Source organism: Bufo bufo, chromosome 2 (genome assembly GCF_905171765.1).
Source record: "Bufo bufo chromosome 2, aBufBuf1.1, whole genome shotgun sequence".
NCBI classification, from domain to species: domain Eukaryota; kingdom Metazoa; phylum Chordata; class Amphibia; order Anura; family Bufonidae; genus Bufo; species Bufo bufo.
This window is the reverse complement of record NC_053390.1, coordinates 117257386-117283471: the sequence shown is the minus strand read 5'-3', so window position 1 is coordinate 117283471 and position 26086 is coordinate 117257386. Positions and strand designations below refer to the sequence as shown.

The following is a 26086-nucleotide window of genomic DNA, read 5'->3' as shown; positions in this document are numbered from 1 at the left end:
ACAGCGTCTAATATACCTGCTACCTGGTCCTCTGGTGGTCCCCTTTGTTTGGATCGACCACCAGAGGACACAGGTAGCTCAGTAAAGTAGCACCAAGCACCACTACACTACACTACACCCCCCCCCCCCGTCACTTATTAACCCCTTATTAGCCCCTGATCACCCCTGATCACCCCATATAGACTCCCTGATCACCCCCCTGTCATTGATTACCCCCCTGTCATTGATTACCCCCCTGTCATTGATCAACCCCCTGTAAAGCTCCATTCAGACGTCCGCATGATTTTTACGGATCCACTGATGGATGGATCGGATCCGCAAAACGCATCCGGACGTCTGAATGAAGCCTTACACGGGCGTGATCAATGACTGTGGTTATCACCCCATATAGACTCCCTGATCACCCCCCTGTCATTGATTACCCCCCTGTAAAGCTCCATTCAGACGTCCGCATGATTTTTACGGATCCACTGATAGATGGATCGGATCCGCAAAACGCATCCGGACGTCTGAATGAAGCCTTACAGGGGCATGATCAATGACTGTGGTTATCACCCCATATAGACTCCCTGATCACCCCCCTGTCATTGATTACCCCCCTGTAAAGCTCCATTCAGATGTCCGCATGATTTTTACGGATGCACTGATAGATGGATCGGATCCGCAAAACGCATACGGACGTCTGAATGAAGCCTTACACGGGCGTGATCAATGACTGTGGTTATCACCCCATATAGACTCCCTGATCACCCCCCCTGTCATTGATCACCCCCCCTGTCATTGATCACCCTCTGTAAGGCTCCATTCAGACATTTTTTTGGCCCAAGTTAGCGGAATTATTATTTTTTTTTTCTTACAAAGTCTCATATTCCACTAACTTGTGTCAAAAAATAAAATCTCACATGAACTCACCATACCCCTCACGGAATCCAAATGCGTAAAATTTTTTAGACATTTATATTCCAGACTTCTTCTCGCGCTTTAGGGCCCCTAGAATGCCAGGGCAGTATAAATACCCCACATGTGACCCCATTTCGGAAAGAAGACACCCCCAGGTATTCCGTGAGGGGCATATTGAGTCCATGAAAGATTGAAATTTTTGTCCCAAGTTAGCGGAACGGGAGACTTTGTGAGAAAAAAATTAAAAATATCAATTTCCGCTAACTTGTGCCAAAAAAAAAATTTCTATGAACTCGCCATGCCCCTCATTGAATACCTTGGGGTGTCTTCTTTCCAAAATGGGGTCACATGTGGGGTATTTATACTGCCCTGGCATTCTAGGGGCCCCAAAGCGTGAGAAGAAGTCTGGTATCCAAAGGTCTAAAAATGCCCTCCTAAAAGGAATTTGGGCACCTTTGCGCATCTAGGCTGCAAAAAAGTGTCACACATCTGGTATCGCCGTACTCAGGAGAAGTTGGGGAATGTGTTTTGGGGTGTCATTTTACATATACCCATGCTGGGTGAGATAAATATCTTGGTCAAATGCCAACTTTGTATAAAAAAATGGGAAAAGTTGTCTTTTGCCAAAATATTTCTCTCACCCAGCAAGGGTATATGTAAAATGACACCCCAAAACACATTCCCCAACTTCTTCTGAATATGGCGATGCCACATGTGTGACACTTTTTTGCAGCCTAGGTGGGCAAAGGGGCCCATATTCCAAAGAGCACCTTTAGGATTTCACAGGTCATTTACCTACTTACCACACATTAGGGCCCCTTTTTTTTTTTTCATACAAAGTCTCATATTCCACTAACTTGTGACAAAAAATAAAAACTTCCATGAACTCACTATGCCCATCAGCGAATACCTTGGGGTCTCTTCTTTCCAAAATGGGGTCACTTGTGGGGTAGTTATACTGCCCTGGCATTCTAGGGGCCCAGATGTGTGGTAAGGAGTTTGAAATCAAATTCTGTAAAAAATGACCTGTGAAATCCGAAAGGTGCTCTTTGGAATATGGGCCCCTTTGCCCACCTAGGCTGCAAAAAAGTGTCACACACTCAGGAGAAGTTGGGGAATGTGTTTTGGGGTGTCATTTTACATATACCAATGCTGGGTGAGAGACATATCTTGGCAAAAGACAACTTTTCCCATTTTTTTTATACAAAGTTGGCATTTGACCAAGATATTTATCTCACCCAGCATGGGTATATGTAAAAAGACACCCCAAAACACATTCCTCAACTTCTCCTGAATACAGAGATACCAGATGTGTGACACTTTTTTGCAGCCTAGGTGGGCAAAGGGGCCCATATTCCAAAGAGCACCTTTCGGATTTCACTCGTCATTTTTTACAGAATTTGATTTCAAACTCCTTACCACACATTTGGGCCCCTAGAATGCCAGGGCAGTATAACTACCCCACAAGTGACCCCATTTTGGAAAGAAGAGACCCCAAGGTATTCGCTGATGGGCATAGTGAGTTCATAGAACTTTTTATTTTTTGTCACAAGTTAGTGGAATATGAGACTTTGTAAGAAAAAAAAAAAAATCATCATTTTCCGCTAACTTGTGACAAAAAATAAAAAGTTCTATGAACTCACTATGGCCATCAGCGAATACCTTAGGGTGTGTACTTTCCGAAATGGGGTCATTTGTGGGGTGTTTGTACTGTCTGGGCATTGTAGAACCTCAGGAAACATGACAGGTGCTCAGAAAGTCAGAGCTGCTTCAATAAGCGGAAATTCACATTTTTGTACCATAGTTTGTAAACGCTATAACTTTTACCCAAACAAATTTTTTTTTTACCCAAACATTTTTTTTTATCAAAGACATGTAGAACAATAAATTTAGAGCAAAATTTATATATGGATGTAGTTTTTTTTGCAAAATTTTACAACTGAAAGTGAAAAATGTCATTTTTTTGCAAAAAAATCGTTAAATTTCGATTAATAACAAAAAAAGTAAAAATGTCAGCAGCAATGAAATACCACCAAATGAAAGCTCTATTAGTGAGAAGAAAAGGAGGTAAAATTCATTTGGGTGGTAAGTTGCATGACCGAGCAATAAATGGTGAAAGTAGTGTAGGTCAGAAGTGTAAAAAGTGGCCTGGTCTTTCAGGGTGTTTAAGCACTGGGGGCTGAAGTGGTTAAAGACCTGGAGCAGTTATCTCTCTAATGAATTTAAAAAGGCTTCAGCACATATTTCCTTGGATATTACTAATGGGGATTATTCATCTGTACTGGAGAAGCAGTACACCACTTTATAAAGTAGGACTTTGAGATTGGTCTTCTGTACTGCCCATATGGGTTCTTTTATTGTATGATGCAACTATAATTTTCCTTCCATTTATATTTCCAACATTTAGCTGCTTTTTGGAAGAACACAATCAAAATGGAGACCTCGCACTGCTTAAGGCATTGGAAAAACAGCTATGTCATAATCAGCAGACTCATATTCTTCATGTATGTGCTTGGAGGAACCCTATTCTGCGCAGGATTCCTTTTATCGCTCTACGTGTTCCAGGCCTGTAAAGTTGGGGTCCAGAACTACTGCAGCACAAGTTTCAAAATAACAGGACCTTCACTTGCTGTGCTGGGACTTGCTTCAATAGTGTTAGCGAAATCTAAAGCAAGGTTGGAGGCCACAAGAAGGCCATTACCAGATGGACAAGTAGACCCTGACCGCTTTTTTCTCTTTGGTGAAAGCCGCCAGTTTTTTCAGTGTTTAATATTTGGAGTTTTGATTGTGACTTGTGGAATACTTGTCAGTATTTTGGGTTCTTGGATACCCGGTTGTAAAGAAACATTCCCAGATCAAAATGTTACTGGGACAAGTTCACACACCAGAACCTGTGGCCTCTTGTCTATGCAGATATTGGGACCTCTGATTATCCTGATTGGATTGGGTTCTTTTGTGATGGGTCATATAAAGAGAAAACGTCAAAATCATGAGGAACCAGTTATTGATGAGGAGCCTCAAGCACCAGCAGATGGCCGTTTTCATGTTACTGTTGGTAAGAAATTTCTAAGTTATATTGTATACTGTATCTTAAAGGCCGCAGTAGAGCTTTCTAATTTAGCAGGGCCCAAGGTGCCAGTGCATGACACAGTTAGGGCTCGCTCAACCATGGCGGAATTTTCCACAAGAAAATCTGCAACATCAAGACTTTCCTATGTTATCCTATGGGGCAGAAAATAATCCCTGCACTGTGTTGCTCTGCGGAATTTTATATTCTGCAGTGTAAATAATGTTGTGTTGCTGATTTCCTGTATGAGAATCTCTCCATTCAATTCAATGGGAAGTGGAAAATGCTGCAGAAAAATCACCAACAAAATCCATGCTGTTTTTGATGCAGGTTTTCCACTACAGAATCAATTTCCCATTGAATAGAATAGAAAAATCCTCAACAAAATCTGCACCATAATTCACATAAAAAAATCCACAACGTTGTAAAAATCTGCACCTGCATATCTTCTGGCGGAATTTTCCACCACATGTCAAGTTACATTTATTCTCTTTGGTGTTCTTTAAATTGTGGTAAACTATTGCAGTCTATGGTAAAAGTCATTTGATCACTTATACCAAGCATGCTCAACCTGTGGCCCTCCAGCTGTTGTAGAACTACAACTCCCACCATGCCCTTCTGTAGGCTGATAGCTGTAGGCTGTCCAGGAATGATGGGAGTTGTAGTATTTCGACAGCTGGAGGGCCGCAGGTTGAGCATGCTTGGTATAAGTGATCAAACGATTGCATGTTCAAGTTCCCTAGGGGGGCTAAAAGTAAAAGTTGCAAAAAAAGTTTTAAAAGATATATAAAAAAAAAAAAAAGTATCACATTCAAATCATCCCCTTTCTAAATTTTAGACACAGAAATAAAAATAATTGGTGTCACCGTGTCCACCAAGCTATTAAAATATAATAGTATATATAAATAGAAAAGCAAAATTGGTGAATCAATGTTTTGTCACCTTCCCTCTTGAAAATAATTGAATAAAAATTGATCAAAAAGTCGTATGTACCCCAAAATGGTAGAAACCAAAACAAAAAAAGTTTTCCAATTTCACCCTATATAGTATTTTTTATTATTATTTTTTTTTAACGTTTTTCAGACCAAGATGTAGTAAATGAAATGCTGCCACTAAAATATAAAACTTGTCCGGCAAAAAAACTAGTCCTAATATACCTATGAGAATGGAAAAGTAAAAAAGTTATGGCTCTTGGAAAATGGGGCAGAAAGAAAAATTTCAATTTTTCAACTTTAGTACTTAAAACAGAGCAAGGTTGTCTTATAACATGAAATATTTTCTTAAAGAGAATACCTTATTTTTGTATCATTTATTAGGTACAAGTCTGTAACAATAATTTTTTTTTTTTATATTGTGCCTCTTAATAAAAAAAAGTTTACTGACCATATTGGATGCACACACTTCTTCCCTGTATTGTCTGTATACACAGTGCAGCCCAATGTGTGTGCTTTAGCACATTCCAAGGGTGGGGGGATATGCTGTGGATTTTCCATCAACATTTGCACGTGGAAAATGTGTAGTGCAATGCAGAAGAAACAAAATTTCACCCACTTAGGGCTCATGCACAGGAATGTATTTTCTTTCCGCTTCCGTTCCATTTTTTTTTGCGGACCGTATGTGAAAACATTCACTTCAATGGGGCTGTAAAAAATACAGAAGTTACTCCGTGTGCATACGGCGTTCCGCAAAAAAGTAGTGCATGTCCTAATATTGTCCGCAAATCGCAGTCCGAGGCCCCATTCAAGTCAATGGGTCCGCAAAAAATACAGAACGCACACAGAACACATCCGTATGTCATCCGTATTTTGCGGATCCATACTGTAGAAATGCTATGCCCAGCCCATATTGCTAATGTGTTTAGTGATTAATAAGTTACTGTTTCTGTATAAGATCTGCAAAAAACTGATCAAATACGGAAACCATACGGATATGTTTTGTGCAATAACGGAACGGAGGAGGACTTAAAGGGAACCTGTCACCAGTTTTATGGTGTCCTAACTAAGGGCAACATAAATAAGTGACTGTTTCTCTTAGCAAAATGCTGGGTCACTTTCTTTAATTGACCCAGTCAATCGGCCAACATCTTGTATTGAAAAGCTCCAGCTCATAATGATGAGTCCTGAATATTCATGAGCTCCTGACTCTCCCCGCCTACCTGCTGCTGATTGACAGTTATTTTCCATATGAATCAGCAGCAGGTGGGCAGGGGAGTGGCTATAGCTTGGAAACAAAACGCTGGACTCAATGACATCACGCTGGACTCAAATCAGCTCATCAGCATGCAACATGTGGCATCTTTGTGTGTATTTATAAGGTAACCATCTGTCACACCAGTAACATACATCTAAGGTACTTTTTAGTAGTTAATGATTGTATATAATTAGTTAGATGATAATCAAATATCCCTTTAAATCAGAGAAAAAAAAAACCTGACATACAGAACAATGGATCAGTGAAAAACAGACTGCAAAACAACAACGGTCGTGTGCATGAGCCCATACTGTGAAAAATATATATATAATCAATGCAGAAATTGACTTTTTTTTTTTTTTTAATTAGCCGCATGTCAATTCTTTCTCTAGATTTTCACTCTTTGAAATGCATAAGGTGAAATTGGTGGCAAATCCACAGCAAACTCAGAAAAATCAGCATGTAACACAGGTGGATTTTTCTGCAGTTTTTTTTTTTTTTGGGGGGGGGGGGATTTTGCAATGGATTTGGGGGGATTTTGCAATGGATTTGTAGCAAAACATGTAGCGGAAAACTTGTCCGTGTAAACATACCCTTAGGGCTTTTTCACATGAGTGGATGCCGTGCGGGTAATCCGCTGCATGAAAGAGGGCCAAGCCCCGTTCCGGACAGCAGAGACACGGAGCATTAACATGATTGATAATGCTCTTTGCCCCTCTGTCCATCTTTTTACAGAGAGGCAAAGAGTATTTTCAACCATGTCAATGCTCCGTGTCTCTGCTGTCCGGAACGGGGCTTGGCTCTCTTTCACGCAGCGGATTCCAACCACGGGATCTACTCTTGTGAAAGAGCCCTAAGGCTGGTTTCACACGGGCGTTGCGGAAAAATGTGCGGGTGCGTTGCGGGAACACCCGCGATTTTTCCGCTCGAGTGCAAAACATTGTAATGCGTTTTGCACGCGAGTGAGAAAAATCACGCATGTTTGGTACCCGAACTTCTTCTCAGAAGTTCGGGCTTGGGATCGGTGTTCTGTAGATTGTATTATTTTCCCTTATAACATGGTTATAAGGGAAAATAATAGCATTCTGAATACAGAATGCAAAGTAAAACAGCACTGGAGGGGTTTAATTTTTTTTTTAACTCACCTTAGTCCACTTGATCGCAGCCCGGCATCTCCTTCTGTCTCGTTTGTTGAATAGGACCTGTGGTGAGCATTAAGTACAGTTACAGGACCTTTGATGACGTCGCTCCGGTCATCACATGATCCATCACCATGGTAAAAGATCATGTGACGTACCATGTGATGACCGGAGTGACGTCATCAAAGGTCCTGTAACTGTACTTAATGCTCACCACAGATCCTATTCAACAAAGGAGACAGAAGCGATGCCGGCTACGCGATCAAGTGGACTAAGATTAGTTAAATTATTATTATTTTTTTTTAACCCCTCCAGCGCTATTTTACTTTGCATTCTGTGTTCAGAATGCTATTATTTTCCCTTATAACCATGTTATAACGGAAAATAATAATGATCGGGTCTCCATCCCGATCGTCTCCTAGCAACCGTGCGTGAAAATCGTACCGCATCCGCACTTGCTTGCGGATGCTTGCAATTTTCATGCAACCCCATTCACTTCTATGGGGCCTGCGTTGCGTGAAAAACGCAGAATATAGAGCATGCTGCAATTTTCACTTAACGCATAAGTGATGCGTGAAAATCACCGCTCATCTGAACAGCCCTATAGAAATGAATGGGTCGGTATTCAGTGCGGGTGCAATACGTTCACCTCACGCATCGCATCCGCGCGGAATACTCGCCCATGTGAAAGGGGCCTTAGGGTATCTCCAGTGAATAGGAGTCAGTTGTAGGTCTTCAGAAAGCAGAACACAAATTAAGTCCTTCTGTGATGATATTCCCTTTAAGGGACCTTTTCTGTTTTTATTAGTCCTTTTATACTGTGAGGCTTAGCATTTGAACATGTGCAACTATAGTAACAATATAGCACCATGTCACACAGCTACAGGTGCCAAAATCCACTACAGCATCATTTATTGAAAGGTCATTGTCAGGTACAGTACACAGTGTTCTGCTACTAAGGATCTCTGCAATATGGAGTCCAATTGATGCCGCTTGATCAAATGATTTATTTATTTATTTTTGTCTGGCTGATAAGGAATCCAATGACAAATTGCTCCATAGACATCTAAGGGTACAGCCATTTCATGGGATGAATACGCTGTGGGTGAGACTGAGAGGCAAAATCTGCTCTAGTAATTCCACTGCCAAATCCACCCCTTGTGGTTGTGCCGCATCATTGCACCCAGGGGCGTAGCTACTGTATAGGGGGTGCAGTGGTAGCAGCCGCTACCGGGCCCAGGAGCCTCAGGAGGCCCAAAGACCCTTGCGGTGCATAAGAAGACACTGGTAATATAGGAAGTGTCTGCTGGTCAAGTTACGCCTCTGGCTGGAGGGAAGGGGTTAGGCTTATTGCACAGTGTGCGCTCCGTGCCTGCTTTGCGGACCACATTTGCGGATCCGCAATACACGGGCACTACGGAGTGCTTCCGTGGGGTTTCGTCCCGTACTTTCGTGCCGCAAAAAGATAGAACATGTCCTATCTTTTTTGCGGAACGGTCGGATCGCGGACCCATTAAAGTGAATGGGTCTGCGATCCGCTGCGGCTGCCCCACGGTGGGTGTTCGTGCATTGCGACCAGCAGTTTGTGTGTGCAAGAGGCCTAAGGTCAATAAATTGGCATGGGGGGCGGGTGCTGTTCCAATTTTTGCCTCAGGCAGCATAAAAGCTATGTGCTTCCCGGCCCCTGGCCGCAAAGCACTGAAGGAAGGGGGGCCCAAGCTGAACTCTTGAACCAGGGCCCAGGAGCCTTTAGCTACGCCCCTGATTGCACCATATAATATGGAGGTATATCAGCCAAAATGTGGATGACTTTGACTCCATGTTGGATTCCATTGTAGTCAATGGGCATCCGGTAGTGTGAGGCCCTATCTGGCTATGCCGGATATAGGGAGCTCCGTCAGTCTTTTCCTCTGCCGGATCATATATGAACTGTAGCCTTAACTAATTTTAAAAAAAAGCTTCTACCCAACAACCATAATGACTTCTTATTATTGGTCAGAAGTACTATGCTCCTTGCTGTAATGATGCTTTGTTCTGTCTCCTCTGCACACGTTGCGGATTACTTGTGCTTTTTCCCACACACTGATTTTTGTGCAGAGAACTGCAGCACGATGAAGTACAAGAAACGTGCATGAGATTGGACAACTCCTGTTTAATTTGTGAATATTTTCTAAGCGGAAATTGGCCTTCCCTGAAATCGAGACAAAACTGCATCAAAGTCTGCAAGTGTTATATGGATTGAAATCCACGTGGAAATTCTGTTTGAAAACCCACACCCATTTGCTCTCTCCCAAATCGAATCGCACAAAAATTTAGTTTGAATCGGAACATTTTGGAAAAATTTGGCTGAACTTCTAAATTTTAAAATCGATTCCCTCATCTCTACTTTTACGTCATGTGTACATTTATGGGGTCGTTTATCAAACTGGTGTAAAGTAGAACTGGCTTAGTTTCCAACAGCAACCAATCAGGTTCCACCTTTCAGTTATCACAGCTCCTTTGGAAAATGAAAGGTGGATTCTGATTGGTTGCTATAGGCTCTACTTTACAGTATAAGGCCTCTTTCACACTACAGTATGTCCATTTCAGTGTTTTGCGTTCCGTTTTTCACGGATCCGTTTTTCCGTTTTTTTTGTTTCCGTTGTGTTTCCGTTTCGGTTCCGTTTTTCCGTTCGGCATATACAGTATACAGTAATTACATAGAGAAAATTGGGCTGGGCATAACATTTTCAATAGATGGTTCAGAAAAAAACGGAACAGAAACGGAACACATACGGATGCATTTCCGTATGTGTTCCGTTTTTTTTTGCGGACCCATTGACTTTAATGGAGCCACGGAACGTGATTTGCGGCCAAATATAGGACATGTTCTATCTTTCAACGGAATGGAAAAACGGAAATACGGAAACGGAATGCATACGGAACACATTCCGTTTTTTTTGCGGAACCATTGAAATGAATGGTTCCGTATACGGACCGTATACGGAACGCAAAAAAACGGACCGCAAAACGGAAAAAAAAAAACGGTAGTGTGAAAGAGGCCTAACAGTTTGATAAATGACCCCATTAGTCTCCACTGATGCTAGTAAGAGCTTCTTCACATCCCTGTGTCCGATTTTTTTTTTCTCCACAAAAAACGGATCAGTGAAAAACTAATACTTCCATGTGCATTCCGGTTTTTTTCACCCCCTCAGTAGTAAGGGCTATTCTCTTCTGCAAAAATGGATAAGAATGGGACCTGCAGAGAGTTTTCTCATATTGGGCACACAGATTGGGTTAATAACAAATCCGTTTTTTTTTTACCAATCAACTTTTATGGGTTTGTGTCCTGTCCATTAAAAAATAAAAGGTTGGCACATGGAAAAAAAATATGGTTGTGTGAATAAGCTCCTAAGGCATGTTTACATGCAGCAGATTTGTTAATGTGAATTCACAAATTTTTTGTGACTTTTTGGGCTCTTTTTGTGCAAATATTTTACAACATTTATCATTTTTACAAATCAGTTTTGAAAACTAGTTGGCAAAGTGAACATGGTTATCCTGTCGAGTTGACAATGCAGATTTATCAATTGTGGCTTTTTAAAAAGTCACAAAAATTGTCTCAGTCTTGCACCAGTAAAGGAGTGGTTGTAGAATGTGGAGTAACCTCTCAAGACAGACATAGTATGCCTCATTCACATGTCAGTGATTTCCATCAGTGATTTTGAGCCAAAACCAGATGCGGCTCTAAACACAGAACATGTGCAGATCTTTCCCTTACACCTTATGTCTGTGGAGGCTCCAGTCCTGGTTTTGGCTCACAGTCACTGATGGAAATGACAAAATGCATGACTGAGGCTTTAGACTTAAAGTAGTTGTGCCACTAATAACACTTAGGGGGAGATGTAACTGGTGTAAAGTAGAACTGGCTAAAGTTGCCCATGGCAACCAATCAGATTCCACCTTTCATTTTTAAGAGCTCCTTTGGAAAATGAAAGATGGAATCTGATTGGTTGCTATGGGAAACTAAGCCAGTTCTACTTTACACCAGTTTTGATAAATCTCTCCCATATTCCCTTTCTACAAGATAGGTGATAAGTGTTTGATTGCTGGCCTGGGGGAGTGTTGCAGCAGTCCAATACAGGTAAATGTGTACCCCGGTGTCTTTCTCATGGGGCAGTTCAGCAGCACTTGAGGACCCCTGTTCTCGTGATTGCTGGGGGTCCCAGAGATTGGATCCTAGTGATTAAATACTTAACACATTACCTATCCACATGACAAGGGATTTTATAGGCACAACCCTTTTAAAAAATGCACCGTATTTAACAGCGTATGATAAATTTGGTGCATATTACAACAATGCAGACTCCTGCAAAACTGACTTAAAAAATTCCCCTCATGATAAATGTCTCCTGATGTGTTTGCCACAAAAGCACCCCCATTCAGGTTTGGGGAGCTGATTTTTATTTATTTATTTTTCCTGCAGAAATTTTGACCTCTAATCTGCTGCTTGTAAGTCTACAATTATAAAAATTCTGTGACGGAGAATCTCTTCCGCACATGTGCAGTCCTTCTTGTTTCTGAAGCCATGTATATGGATTTTTAGAAATCCCATTCAAAACAGAAGCTTCTATGATAAATCTGCTACATGTGAACATACTCTTAGGCCTTAGACAGGAGTGATTTGGATAGCGTTAGGATCTGTTCAGGGAAAAACTGAAGAATCTCCTAACAACCATCAGTGAAAAACGCTCTGCATCCGGATGCCTTCCGTTTTTTACACAAGCCCCAATCACTTCTATAGAGCCAGGGCTGTGTGAAAAACGCACAATATAGAACATGCTGAGATTTTTTTCCTGAACGCAGGGATGATGTGTGAAAAATTTGTGCACATACACATTGAACTGAATGGGTCAGGATTCAGTCCGAATGCTATACGGTTACAAAAACGCATCGCATCCGGACCAAAAAAAAATTGCTCGTGTGAAATTAGGCTTAGAAGAAGTTCCACGGACTCTTGTATTCTTTTCTCCAAATCAAATACGTTATTTTTTACGGTTGAATATGTCTGAGTAGTCCCCTGCCCCTACTAATATTAATCTGCGTCTAAGCAGGCAGATGTTGGATAGCAATAACCACCTCGTCCCTCTGTCTTATCAAGCGAGGTCTCTGACAACCTGTTCCTTCCTGTTCAGTGTTTTTCCCTCTCTGTAAATGCATGTTATCAGGCTGGACTTATTGCTGACGTCCACATCTAAAGACAGCATCTCTTTGTGTATTGTATACAGCCATGTTTAGTATAAATATGGGGAGATAGAGTTACGTATTCTCATGAGAAGATGTGCTCAGGTGTAACAATTTTGCTATGGATTTACGATAAACATGTTACATTGTAGCGAATATGGTTTTGCAAAAAACTTTAATCCGACCGAAGAAAGGATTATTGTTGCCATGTATATTGCTTTTATCTCTGTAGTTTGATATACAACATAGGAGGCAAGACATGTATGAAATGAGGAATTGATTTAGTTTTTTTCTGAGATTTGAAAGGTAAAAAGATTTCAGAGTCTCATGTCCATGGGCATGTTAAAGGGCTTGTCCGTATTTTTTACATTGATGACCTATGGCTGTGATGGCTAACCTCCGGCACTCCAGCTGTGGTAAAACTGCAACTCCCAAGATGTACACTTGCTGGGCTGAAATGAATGGAGCATGCTGGGAGTCGTAGTTTCGCCACAGCTGGAGTGCAGGAGGTTAGCCATCACTGACCTATGGGATTGGATCCCATCCTGTTGCATCAGAAAAAGTTTTAAGAAAAGTTTTACTAATCTTTCCATGATGGGGACTAAATAAAACTGCTCATATATGGAGCTTTAAAGGGGTTGGCCGTTTTATTTATATTGATGTCCTATCCTCAGGATGGGTCCTCAATATCAGATCGTCGGGGGTCCAGCTCCTGGCACCCCCACTGATCAGCCGTTTGAAGAGAATGCAGCGCTCTTTCCTATTCATTGAAGTGAATGGGACGGCTTAGGTGTAATTATACCTGCTCACCGCTGCGGTTGTGATGGTGAGCAGGTAAAAAACGAAGAGAAGGCAACACTCGTAGCAGCTTTCTCTTCAAACAGCTCATTGGTGGGGGTGCTGGGAGTCTGCCTCCCGTCGATCTGATATTGCTAGCCTATCCTGAGGTCATCAATACAAATAAAGTGGACAACCCCTTTTAAGGCTCCTTGTATTTAGTCCCCCATCATGCGAACCTTAGTAAAACTTCTCCTAAAGTTTTTTTCTGATGCAACAGGACAGGATCCAATCCCAATAGACATGTACATCAGCTGTTACAGAAATTTTATTGTCGCCTTTTTTTATGCCAGTTTTGCGTACATGATCCTCACTGTGTGCGCAAAAAAATGCCAGAAAAACTATCACGGCGTTTGCAGCAAAAAAAAAACAAAACCGAAAAAACACAGGTGGTTTTGCTGACATTTTGTTAATGTGGGAAAAACACACCAGTGCCAAATTCATGTGTAGGGACTCTGAGTACACAACCTATAGGCACTCTGTGTAGATAGACTTGCATGTTCTAATCCTGCAGTTTTCATGCACATGGCCAACTTTTGGTTTGCAAATTATTGGATCCTTGAAAACCAGTTCTGTGTGCATTTTTTTTTTCTAATACTCACTCCAATCAATAGAAATGGACAAGAATATGATCTATAGTCAGTTTTGCAAATCGGACACATGGATCTGTGAAAATGCCGGATATGTGACTAGCCCCATTGAATTGTATGGATTTGTCTGCTTTCTGTTATAAACATGGTATACTGTAGAAGACGGCTGTGTGCATAAGGGCTCATGCACACGACCGTATGCATTTTGTGGTCTGCAAAACAGGGATCCGCCAAAAATATGGATGACATCCGTGTGACATCCGTATTACATCCATATATATATATATATTTTTTTAGGTTCCATTGTAACAATGCCTATCCTTGTCCGCAAAACAAAAAAATGTTCGTGTGCGTGAGCCCTAAGTGATACAAAAACGTATATGTGAGACATTCCAGTGTAGCTACAATGATGCTTTTGTGTTATATTTATATCTTGAAGTGTTGGGGTCAATGGCCATAGATGAACTGGCACGGCAATGAACTGTTGCTCCAACTATAGAAATCTAGCACTCAAAGATTAAAACCATAACTTCTTTATTTTTGAATCCATAAAATCGCTCCAGTCGCATATTGCAAGGACGACTGTCGACGCGTTTCGATTGTACAGACCACTGAGCTGTTGCCCTTGCTGTTACAATCGCTGCAGCACTACATTGCATTCTGCTCCCAAAGTCGTCTTCCTGGGAAGATTTTAACAGAAGCCTTGTATGCATGAGTTTAACAGAAACCACTGAGTGACATATGTCCCCCATAGGTGTCCAAGCTAAAAAGAACATATATAGTGTGTTTTTACTGGACGGCTCTGAAAGGAATAAAGTGTGCTATCCCTGACAGATGCCTGTGTCAGTATCCCTGGCCTGACAAAGGATCTAAGACTAAGAGCACTCTTTTGGTCTTTGTATATTGGGGGCCTAGGGGTCCTTTTCCGAGCATCTGATTCTGATCGGTGGGGGTCTGACACCCGGGAACCCCACGGATCAGCTGTTTGAGAAGGTACCTGCGCTAGCAGTACCACCACCGGCTTTCCCACAGCTTTGCCTACTCCATGTGGTGACTCTTTCATTGGTCACGTGGCCTAGGTAAGGCTCAGACCCATAGAAGCGAATAGAGCTGAGATACCAAGCACAGCGCTGTGCTTGGTAAACTGAAAGAAGGCACTGGCACTACTACTGAGCGCTCCATTGCCTTCTCAAACAGCTGATGGCAGGGGTCCTGGGTGTTAGACCCCCAATCGGATACTGATGACCTATCCCTGAGGATAAAAATCTCGGAAAACCCCTTTAAATCTAACAAACAAAACTAAAATTGAACACCTTCCTTTTAACCCTGGCTTTGTGAAGTGGATGTAGCTCTGTTTTTTGAGTGCCATCTATTATAAAGATATTTCATCCTTTTAATGAGCATAGAACTTTGGGCCTAGTAAAGGAATGATAATAGGGGGGACATTTTATATCTTGATTAAGATGCATTTTTGATACTGTTAGTGCATTCCAGTTTTTACCCTCTGTAAAAGTGTTATTTGTGCTTCACAGGTGATACCGTTATAATATTCCCATCACCGCCACCTCCCTATTTTGAGGATCCTTTAGCACCAGTTGTTGGTTCAGATGGGGCAACTTTACCAAGAAGTGAGAATCCACCCGCTTACAGTAGTATTTATAACATAAGGTAGGCCAAAATCCATGACTGTGCAATACCCCAGACCTGGGGGTATCTGCAATTGTTATTGTTTTATGTTTATATTGTGTTATATCAGTATATCCGCAGAAGAGGTGTGGTCGACAGGAACATGGTTAACCACCCTCTTCTTCTCCCCTCTTGGTAGGAGTTGGCTGGTCCCACTTCCTGCCAGGAGGGGGAGTTTGAGCCCTGTCTGAATGGAGGTAAGAGGCACAAGCTAGCGCTCCTCCTCCAAGCGACTTTATCCAGTTCTCCTGTGAGATCTCTACTCCAGAGAGATTCCTAGAACTGAGACTTCTTCTGGGGAGATTTATCAAACTGGTGTAAAGTAGAACTGGCTTAGTTGCCCGTAGCAACCAGTCAGATTCCACATTTCATTTTCTAAAAGAGTTGTCAAAAATGAAAGGTGGAATCTGGTTGCTATGGGCAACTAAGCCAGTTGTACTTTACACCAGTTTAATAAATAATCCCCATTGTGTTTAGTCAGCATAGTGACCAGCAAACCACAGCTTTCCAGACCCTGCTGTAGGTGAGGGACAATATATGTAAAATAGCGCTGGAGGGGTTAAAAAAAAAATTAAAAAAATTTAACTCACCTTAATCCACTTGATCGCGGAGCCCGGCATCTCCTTCTGTCTCCTTTGCTGAACAGGACCTGTGGTGACGTCACTCCGGTCATCACATGATCCATCAGCATGGTAAAAGATCATGTGATGACCGGAGTGACGTCACCACAGGTCCTGTTCCTGTAATGAATGCTCACCACAGGTCCTGTTCAGCAAAGGAGACAGAAGGAGATGCCGGGCTCCGCGATCAAGTGGATTAAGGTGAGTTAAAAAATGTTTTATTTTTTATTTTAACCCCTCCAGCGCTATTTTACTATGCATTCTGTATTCAGAATGCTATTATTTTCCCTTATAACCATGTTATAAGGGAAAATAATAATGATCGGGTCTCAATCCCGATCGTCTCCTAGCAACCGTGCGTGAAAATCGCACCGCATCCGCACTTGCTTGCGGATGCTTGCGATTTTCACGCAACCCCATTCATTTCTATGGGGCCTGCGTTACGTGAAAAACGCAGAATATAGAGCATGCTGTGATTTTCACGCAACGCACAAGTGATGCGTGAAAATCACCGCTCCTGTGAACAGCCCTATAGAAATGAATGGGTCGGTATTCAGTGCTGGTGCAATGCGTTCAACTTGCGCATCACATCCGCGCGGAATACTCGCCCGTGTGAAAGGGGCCTTATACATTTACTTCTGGCCTGATTCTTCAAACCACCTTTGCACTACGCCATGACAAAACATCTCATTAGGGCCACTGCCACTCTGATTCTCTGCACTGGCTCCACAGGCTTGAGATCAGTGAGCTATTGCAATAAATATGTACTAGTATATCCCCTTTTTTTTTAATTTATTTTTTAAATCAGTTTGGTTATATTCCAACCACTTGCTTGGTCATTTTAGTTTTCGATTCTACACTACACAGTTTTTATATCTACACCAAGACAGAGATCACTGATAAATAATTAGTATGATTTTGCTGCACTGAGGTAGCAGCAATCCACAGTTTTTTCCCCATCTGTGATACTGAAAAATAAATGGTGTACTTTCTGTGTTACACCTAAAGAGATTATGTGAACAAGGGTCAATAAGTGAATATAAAAAGAAATGTCGCACTAGAATGAGATGGGGATCCAACAGAGGTGCACCCACTAACAGACACCACCCAGTCTGATAGTGATAAAGTGTATAAACGAATAGAAGTGGGGCACACTCTTAAGTATGGGGATCTTTATTGACACAATAATAATATCACAGTGAATAACAATATATAAAACCGACACAATGTAGATAAGAAATCAATATATATCAATATATAAAACTGACACGATATAATGGCGGTAAAAGAGTAATTAGTGAACAAGAAAAATGGATAAAATCAGTGCATATTTAAAACGAGCAATAAATAAGCGAACAATAAAAATAGAATTAAATAAACAATGGTCATAAGATAGCAATATAAATAAGATCCCAATAAGTATATGGATTTTCGTGGAGAATAATGTTCCCTCATGCACTGAAGTCCACTCCGGTACCAGTCCTAATATCAAATGTTTGGAGGAAATTATAGTTCCAAGTACATGCCGCAATATAGATTGAATTGTATAATGAATCGGCAGGTTATGCGAACAGCGGCGTCCCGCTGTAATAGTAGCAAGTGATCACTTTTGATGAATATACGCAGGTCTTACCCGAGGATGCTTGATACTGGATAGTGGCCCCTCGACTCGGCTTGTAAGTAATGTCTCCGGTCTCAAGGGGTAGTAGCCAGGTTTGAATTTCGCGCCTGTAGGATTGTTTGATACACGTGGTGAAGTCCGTCTCACGTGGAGTAACGTCCTAATATATCGGCGATTCTCTGGCGATAAAAAAGTCTTCCAGGCTTCCTCTGAGTTGCAGACCCTCTTCTGTGGATGGTGGGATACCAAACGCGTTTCGGGGATTTACTGAGGAGACCCCTTCTTCAGTGGTAACCACTGAAGAAGGGGTCTCCTCAGTAAATCCCCGAAACGCGTTTGGTATCCCACCATCCACAGAAGAGGGTCTGCAACTCAGAGGAAGCCTGGAAGACTTTTTTATCGCCAGAGAATCGCCGATATATTAGGACGTTACTCCACGTGAGACGGACTTCACCACGTGTATCAAACAATCCTACAGGCGCGAAATTCAAACCTGGCTACTACCCCTTGAGACCGGAGACATTACTTACAAGCCGAGTCGAGGGGCCACTATCCAGTATCAAGCATCCTCGGGTAAGACCTGCGTATATTCATCAAAAGTGATCACTTGCTACTATTACAGCGGGACGCCGCTGTTCGCATAACCTGCCGATTCATTATACAATTCAATCTATATTGCGGCATGTACTTGGAACTATAATTTCCTCCAAACATTTGATATTAGGACTGGTACCGGAGTGGACTTCAGTGCATGAGGGAACATTATTCTCCACGAAAATCCATATATTTATTGGGATCTTATTTATATTGCTATCTTATGACCATTGTTTATTTAATTCTATTTTTATTGTTCGCTTATTTATTGCTCGTTTTAAATATGCACTGATTTTATCCATTTTTCTTGTTCACTAATTACTCTTTTACCGCCATTATATCGTGTCAGTTTTATATATTGATATATATTGATTTCTTATCTACATTGTGTCGGTTTTATATATTGTTATTCACTGTGATATTATTATTGTGTCAATAAAGATCCCCATACTTAAGAGTGTGCCCCACTTCTATTCGTTTATAAGGGTCAATAAGTGACCATATTCAGTAGACTAGTTTGGAAAAATGCACACATCCCTGGGAGACAGCAGTGAAGTGAATTTGAGTGTGTCACGTGTGTACTTAAAGGGAACCTGTCATCAACTTTATGCTGACCTCACTGAGGGCAACATAAATTAGTGACAGAAATGCTGATTTCAGCGGTGTGTCACTAATGAGCTAAAAGTGGTTGTTGAGAACCAGCATCATAATCACTGCAGCCCAGACCTCGAAAAGAGTCAAATCTACCTGAGAAGAGTCATGGTTATGCATAATCTTCTGCTCTCTCACCCATCTGCTGATGATTGGCAGTTCTCTCCTAGAGAGAAAGGAAGAAAACTCGGTAGAAGCCTGTCAGTCATCAGCAGGTGGGCGGGAGAGCAGGAATTCATGAATAACCAGGACTCTTCTCAGGTGGCCGGGACTCTTTTCCAGGCCCAGTCTGCAATGATTGTGATGTTGGTTCTCGGCAACCACTTAGTTTTAACTTATAAATGACAGACCGCTGAAATCAACTCATCTGTCTCTACTTTATTCTGCCGTTAGTATGGACAGCATAACGTTGATGACCGTTTTTTTTAAGCCTCACTGATAGATCTTTAAGTGGTTTTCTACCTTTTTGCACTTTTTTTAATTTGACACTCAGCCATCTCTACATGTAGAAAAAAAAAATCACTCCGTGCTGGGTCCCTTTCTCCCTGCCGGTCCCCATCCTGTAAACTTCTGAATGGATGAGATAATATGCATCGGTGCAGCCAATGATTGGCCATTGTATTTATGAGGAGGTGATTAGTAGCCTGGACAGAGGGGCGGCTGTGGATGTAGTGTTTCTGGATTTTGCAAAGGCTTTTGATACTGTCCCTCATAGATGTTTAATAAGTAAAGTAAAGTCTATTGGCTTGGAAAGTATAGTTTGTAATTGGATTGAAAACTGGCTGAAGGACCATGTCCAGAGAGTTGTGGTCAATGATTCCTATTCAGAATGGTCCCAGGTTATAAGTGGTGTACCCCAAGGTTCAGTGCTGGGTCCTTTATTATTTAATTTATTTATTAATGATATTGAGGACGGGATTAATAGCACCATATCTATTTTTGCAGATGACACTCAGCCATGTAGTAAATATGCAGTCTATGAAAGATGTCCATAAGGCCTCATGCACACGACCGTATGTATTTTGCGGTCCACAAAAAGCTTATCCGGGGGTGTCACTTATTGAGAAGGATTTGGGTGTCCTTGTAGATCATAGATTGACATTGTATGCTGTTATTCAATCAGCTGCTTCTAAGGCCACCAGAATATTGTCATGCATTAACCGAGGCATGGACTCGCGGGGCAGGGATGTAATATTGCCACTTTACAAAGCGTTGGTGCGGCCTCATCTAGAATATGCAGTTCAGTTCTGGGCACCAGTCCATAGAAAGGACGCACTGCAGCTGGAAAAAGTACAGAGGAGAGCGACCAAACTGATAAGGGGCATGGAGGGTCTTAGTTATGAAGAAAGATTAAAATAATTACATTTATTTAGTCTTGAGAAGCGATGTCTAAGGGGGGACATGATTAACCTATACAAGTATATAAATGGGCCATACAAAAAATACAGTGAAAAACTGTTCCATGTCAAATGCCCTTAACAGACAAGGGGGCACTGCCTCCGACGGGAGAAGAAAAAGTTCAGTCTCCAGAATCATCAAAAATAGACTTCCTCAGGACGTGGTCACAGCAGGAACAGTGGAAAGTTTTAAAAATGGTTTAGATGAATTCTTAATAGTAAATGACATTAATGCTTATGGAAATGTGTAGAAATCTGAGTCTCGCTTCATTCTGGGATTCGCGTCCCCACCTATCCCTTGGTTGAACTTGATGGACTTATGCCTTTTTTCAACCGTATTAACTATGTAACTGTGACGTGCCCCAAAACAGCACATGACCCCACAGCGACATGCCGTTTGGCGACACAACACCACTTAAGCCTCTGGTTGCATGTGTTCCCCCTCCATCTGCCCAAAAGTTTACGGGTCAGGACCTTAAAAACTGTAGAAGGGAGCTGAAATGTAACGGAGGGGAACAGGTAAGGATTTAAAAAATATATATATATAGATTTTTTTATTTTTGGTACAGCGGGTTGGGCTTGAAATTTAAAAGGCAAGAAGCTGGAAAATCCCTTTTTAAGGTCTCTTTCTGTATCGCTCAAACGAGTGATACAGAAAGTGTGAAAATCTGTTTAGTTTTGTCAGCGATTGCGTTCAGTGTACTTTTTTTCATCCAGGTTACATCCATTTGTCATCCGTCTTTCATGCACATGTTTGCCAGCATCTCCTAGCAACCGTCAGTGAAAAATGGACCGTACTTGGATTGCATCCATATTCTATCAGTTTTTTTCCACTGACCCAATGATTTGAATGCACCAGACCTGCATGAAAAATGGATGACCTGATGTTGAAGTTGCTTTAATTAAAGCATTTAAGATACACTCTGGTCTCCAAATCAAGGTACCCTCTAGGGGTTAATATTCATGCGTGGCAGAGAGACTAGACACTGCCGCAAGCTGGTCAAAGACCATCTCTGTTTATTACAATAAGTAAAGCCGTTTTTACATCTTCAGAGGAGGCGTCCCCCTCTGAGGCTCATGCCGTTATTTAATTGGCTAAGAAGGAAAAAGAGATAAGAAGAAAGGAGATAACACTTGGAGTCTGCGCAGTGTGCACTATCTTACAAACTTTGGTATATGACTTAATGTAAACATCTGTGCATTGGCGCCATATTATAATGGAGTCTTACTAACATTACTACTGCTTACGTCATATGTGACACTTTAAGGAGGTGCTTTTTTTATCGGCAGTGAATATTTATGTGAATCATCTAGCTATGTAATTGGCTCAAGCATTCTTCCACAGTCCAGGGGCCTATTGCAGCTTCGATTCCCCCTCCGTTCTCGCTGGTGTTGGACAAATAGACAGCTTGAAGCAAAGGGGGAGGGGAGGCAATTGAGATAAGGGACAAGCAGCTTAAAGCAACTACATAAGAAAATCAATCTAGTTACATGAAAGAAAGATATTCACACATCTCTATCAATGACCTGAACATGCTGACATTTTTCATAAAAGGACAGATGGCCAATGAAAAACAATGTCCATGTACATATACCTATTGAATTTTATTTTTTATTCAATTATATTTTTTAACTTTTTTTAACTTTTTATTTTTTTAACCTTTTTTGTATCTCTTCTAGGAGGCTACAATATACTGCTTAGGGTCCATTCACACATCCGTGGATCTGAAAAACACCAGGCCGGTACCCCAAGCTGTGGACAAGAATAGGACATGTTCTATTTTTTTCCGGAGCTGCGGACCGGAAGTTCGGGTCCGCGCAACGGAAATGCAGATGCGGCCAGAACACTGTGTGCTGTCCGCATCTTTTCCGGCCCCATTGAAAATAAATGGGTCTGCACCTGTTCCGCATAATTGCAGAACGGATCCGGACCCATTCAGCGGATGTGTGAATGGACCCTTATACTGTATTCCCCAAGAATGACCGTACAAGCTGAACTTGCTGATATCCTATGTTGGCCTGCCACCTGCTGGCCAACATCGAAACTTCAGCTTTAATATGCTGGGTCTCTTCAGAGAGATTCGGTGTATTAAAATGAATGACTAGTTTTCCTGATTGTGAATATAAAAAGCAGGGAGAGGCGGCAGCGCCTCATGTGTGGTACCGTTTAACAGACAAATAGTAAGATAATAAATTGCGCTTACCGAAAATTGTTGTGATGAAGTCACAACAACTGAAATCGCCTTGCTGGTATTTAAATCCCGACCAGCATCCAGGAGACGGCCTGGCTGCAGCCTTGGTTCCCAACTCCACTTTTCAGGATTCAGTGCAGTGATACGGTATAAAGAGGAAAAAAACTGGAAGTGATGGAACCACTTGTTCGGCACTGTCAGGCACAATGTCACAGGCAGAGAGTGTACTATCACACACAGGGGCGTAGCTAAAAGCTCATGGGCCCTGGTGCAAGAGTTCAGCTTGGGCCCCCGTCCCTCAGTGCTCGTTGGCAAGGGGCAGGGGAGCACATAGCCTTCCTGCTGCCTGTGGCAAACATTGAAAGGGCACCCCCTCATGCCAAATTCTTAACCTAACCCCTTCCCTCCAGCCAGAGGTCTAAATTGACCAGCATGTACTTTCTATAATGCCAGTGTCTTATGTGGCACAAGGGTCTTTGGGCCCCTCAGGCTCCTGGGCCTGGTAGCGACTGCTACCTCTGTACCCTCCATAGCTACGCCCCTGATCACACAGGTTTATTGAAGTCGACACGTTTCAAGGGCATGTGGCCCCCTTCATCAGGACAAAATAAATATAGTGGTTCCAGCACTTCCAGTTTTTTCCTCTTTATAGTTTCCCTGATTGCCACATGATGGAGCCAGTCTTAACCCGGAAGCGCATGCTTCAGTTTTTTTTCGCTATTTAGATGCCGTGGTCGACCTCAACCACGGCATCTAAAGGATTAAATGCTGGTCGCAGACATTAGCTGTGGGCCTCTGCTGTTTGAAGCGGCAGAGTGCTGCCGGCTATGGGGCCTGCTGCATGCACGAGTGGGCGCCATGTTTAAAGAACCTTCCAGCACCGTACATGTACGGCGCTAGGAGCCCAAGGGTTAATTGGATTTTTATGATATATCCTGTTCATTTGCACTGTGATGGCATCTCATTTGCACTGAATTGTGAAAAGGGTTAATGCCCAGCGAGTTCACACTAAAACTTGGGGAATTTCCTGCCAGAGAAGCTAATATTTTTCCACTGTCTTTTTATAAGGGACTAAGATTTGGAGAAAAAAGTAACCAAAGTGAACTTTTCACCATCTGGTTTTAGCTCTGCCAGCGTTTTGGCCAGTGTACCAGCCTTCTAAGAGAGGGACAGCTAACTCCGGCCCTTCCTCAGAATAAGACCTTCTTCTGCCAGGGAAGAGACAGGAAAAGCCAGCTCAGTGTCTTGCCTGTATGGTTTTGCACTTGAGTTCCTCTAGTAAAGATGCCCACTTGTTTACTGCGGACCCTGACTCTCTGGACTTAATTTCCATTGGGCTGCACCATGCCTTACCATACCCTCCAGAGGGCAGCAACATGTGGTGAAACAGAGACCCCGTGTATCTTTGGGGGCCACCTCAAACCCGTCCACTGCACATGCTGCACTCACTGGTGTAGCGTCAGTGTTAGAGTACTGACGTACCCCAAGGCCCTATGTGTGCCAGCAGTGTAAGGGAGATGTCCGATGAGACTCTTTGTCTCTGGTCACCCCGTCTCTGGATGGTGGCTGACAGGATTTTTCCTATGCACAACAAAAGAAAACTGACAATCATTGGGAGGGGTCAGAGAGCCTCATCTGACTCCTCTCCCTCGCTGTGCTGGCACATGCTACAGGCTTCGGCAGGTCAGTACTCTTAAAGTACGGACTGCCATCACAGAAATGACAGACCGCTGAAATGAGTGAGGACCTCATCGTATAGGTGACAGGTTCCCTTTAAATGCTGGTTGGGCCATAGCTAAATGCAAAACCTCTTGCACATGAAGTACAGTTATTGAGTCTTTGTTGTCCCTTTTACTTTCCGCAGGACATATCAGAATGATGGAGGCAACATCGCAGGCCAAGATTGTACGGTATACACAATTCCGCTACCCAGTTACTCCAATGAAAGTTATTCCAATGTGTATTTTGAATCGGACCCTCCACCAAAATATGAAGAGAAAGATTCTGCATTACCTGAACCCTCTACATCACCCCCCGTTACTCCAAGGGACTCATCTAATCCTAATCCTGCAGAGTCGTCATCTAATCCTGTACCAGAAGACACCTAGGACAAAACTGTGAACTTTTGCGAGGAGTAAAATAAATGCCAAGTTGTATTAAAAATGTGCATCTGCCATCTCCTGGCAGAGGTGGCATCCATGTAATTGCCTTTAGTATGAACTGTACCTGTATATGTGACTCCTCATGGTCTACACGTGAAGCTTAATAATCATATTGATCCTGAAAACTTTATAGAGTATTAAGCCTCATGCACATGGGTGTATTTGTATCAATCCGACTGCAAGAGACTATTTCATACTCCATTGGATGCCATATTACAGAGCAATTCTGCCCTATGAGATCTGCCACTAAAGATGAAGCTGTGTTGCTCGAAGCACTATGTGGTGGCACATATTGGGAGCTTTTTGTGCCACTATAAAGCCAAGCCCAAGTACACATGGTTCTGCCATGTGCATGCAACACTGTGTTAAATCTAGTATACGGCTTCAAGGGGCAGTGCATGACTTCTCCTTTTGGCGTCGTCAGGCAGCACTATGCATAACAATGTATGCAGTTTTTGTTTTTCCCTAGAGAGTTCCTTTAAACAAAACTCCTAAATCATGCACAAGCAAAAGGATTAAAGTGGGTTGTCCTGAATTACGAAAACATGGCTGCTTTTTTTTTCTTTTCTTCTAAAAACAGTGCCACGCCTGCCCACAGGTTGTGTGTGGTATTGCAGCTCAGTCCCACTTACTTCAACAGAACCAGTCTGCAATACCACATACATGTTATTCTAGTCCAGGGCAACCGGTTTTCTCCCCACTTGTCTTGTATACAATTTCATGTCCAGTATCTGGACAATGTGCAGAAGATAAATTAATAAAAAGCTTAGATTTAGATCAGTTCTATGTAAACTACACGTCTTTAGGAATCTAATGTATTACTGTGAGTACATCCTACTATGCTTTCTTTTAATCCTAAACCGGTGTTAACGCCTTCCAAATAATTATTTTTTTAAGTTAATTTTAAAATTTCTATATTCCTATTCCTGTGCAGATATTTACTGAATGAAATGTGTAACAGATATTTTTTTTCAAAAAATGCATAGAAAACAGAATAAAGCAGAACCATGAATGTATGTGTAATGCTGTACATTATTTTGCTGTATTAACCATTGTCTTGACTTTTAATGAGGACCTGAAACACTATAAAGAAATATACACAGTATTATACTATCATTGTTCCTATATGATTGTGCATGACTATTGGGCAGAATAGACAAGCTGGTCTGAAGGGGACAGGCATTCCATATTTTCTGATGATGGTGTCATGTCTAAGA

General features: G+C 42.0%; 1 protein-coding gene across 4 annotated transcripts in view; it reads left to right on the top strand.

The window, feature by feature from the left end:
• TMEM171 (transmembrane protein 171) overlaps window positions 1–25864 on the top strand; it is a 39080-nt gene extending 13216 nt beyond the window's left edge. For 3 of the 4 annotated variants that reach the window (XM_040421463.1, XM_040421462.1, XM_040421465.1), the window contains exons 2-4: window positions 3308–3955; window positions 15479–15614; window positions 24572–25864. In XM_040421463.1, the coding sequence (XP_040277397.1) occupies window positions 3334–3955; window positions 15479–15614; window positions 24572–24815 (1002 nt within the window). In that variant the 5' untranslated portion in view covers window positions 3308–3333 and the 3' untranslated portion in view covers window positions 24816–25864. The remainder of the gene's footprint in view (window positions 1–3307; window positions 3956–15478; window positions 15615–24571) is intronic. The other variant, XM_040421466.1, reaches the window with a different exon arrangement.
• The last annotated feature ends 222 nt before the right edge of the window (window positions 25865–26086 follow it).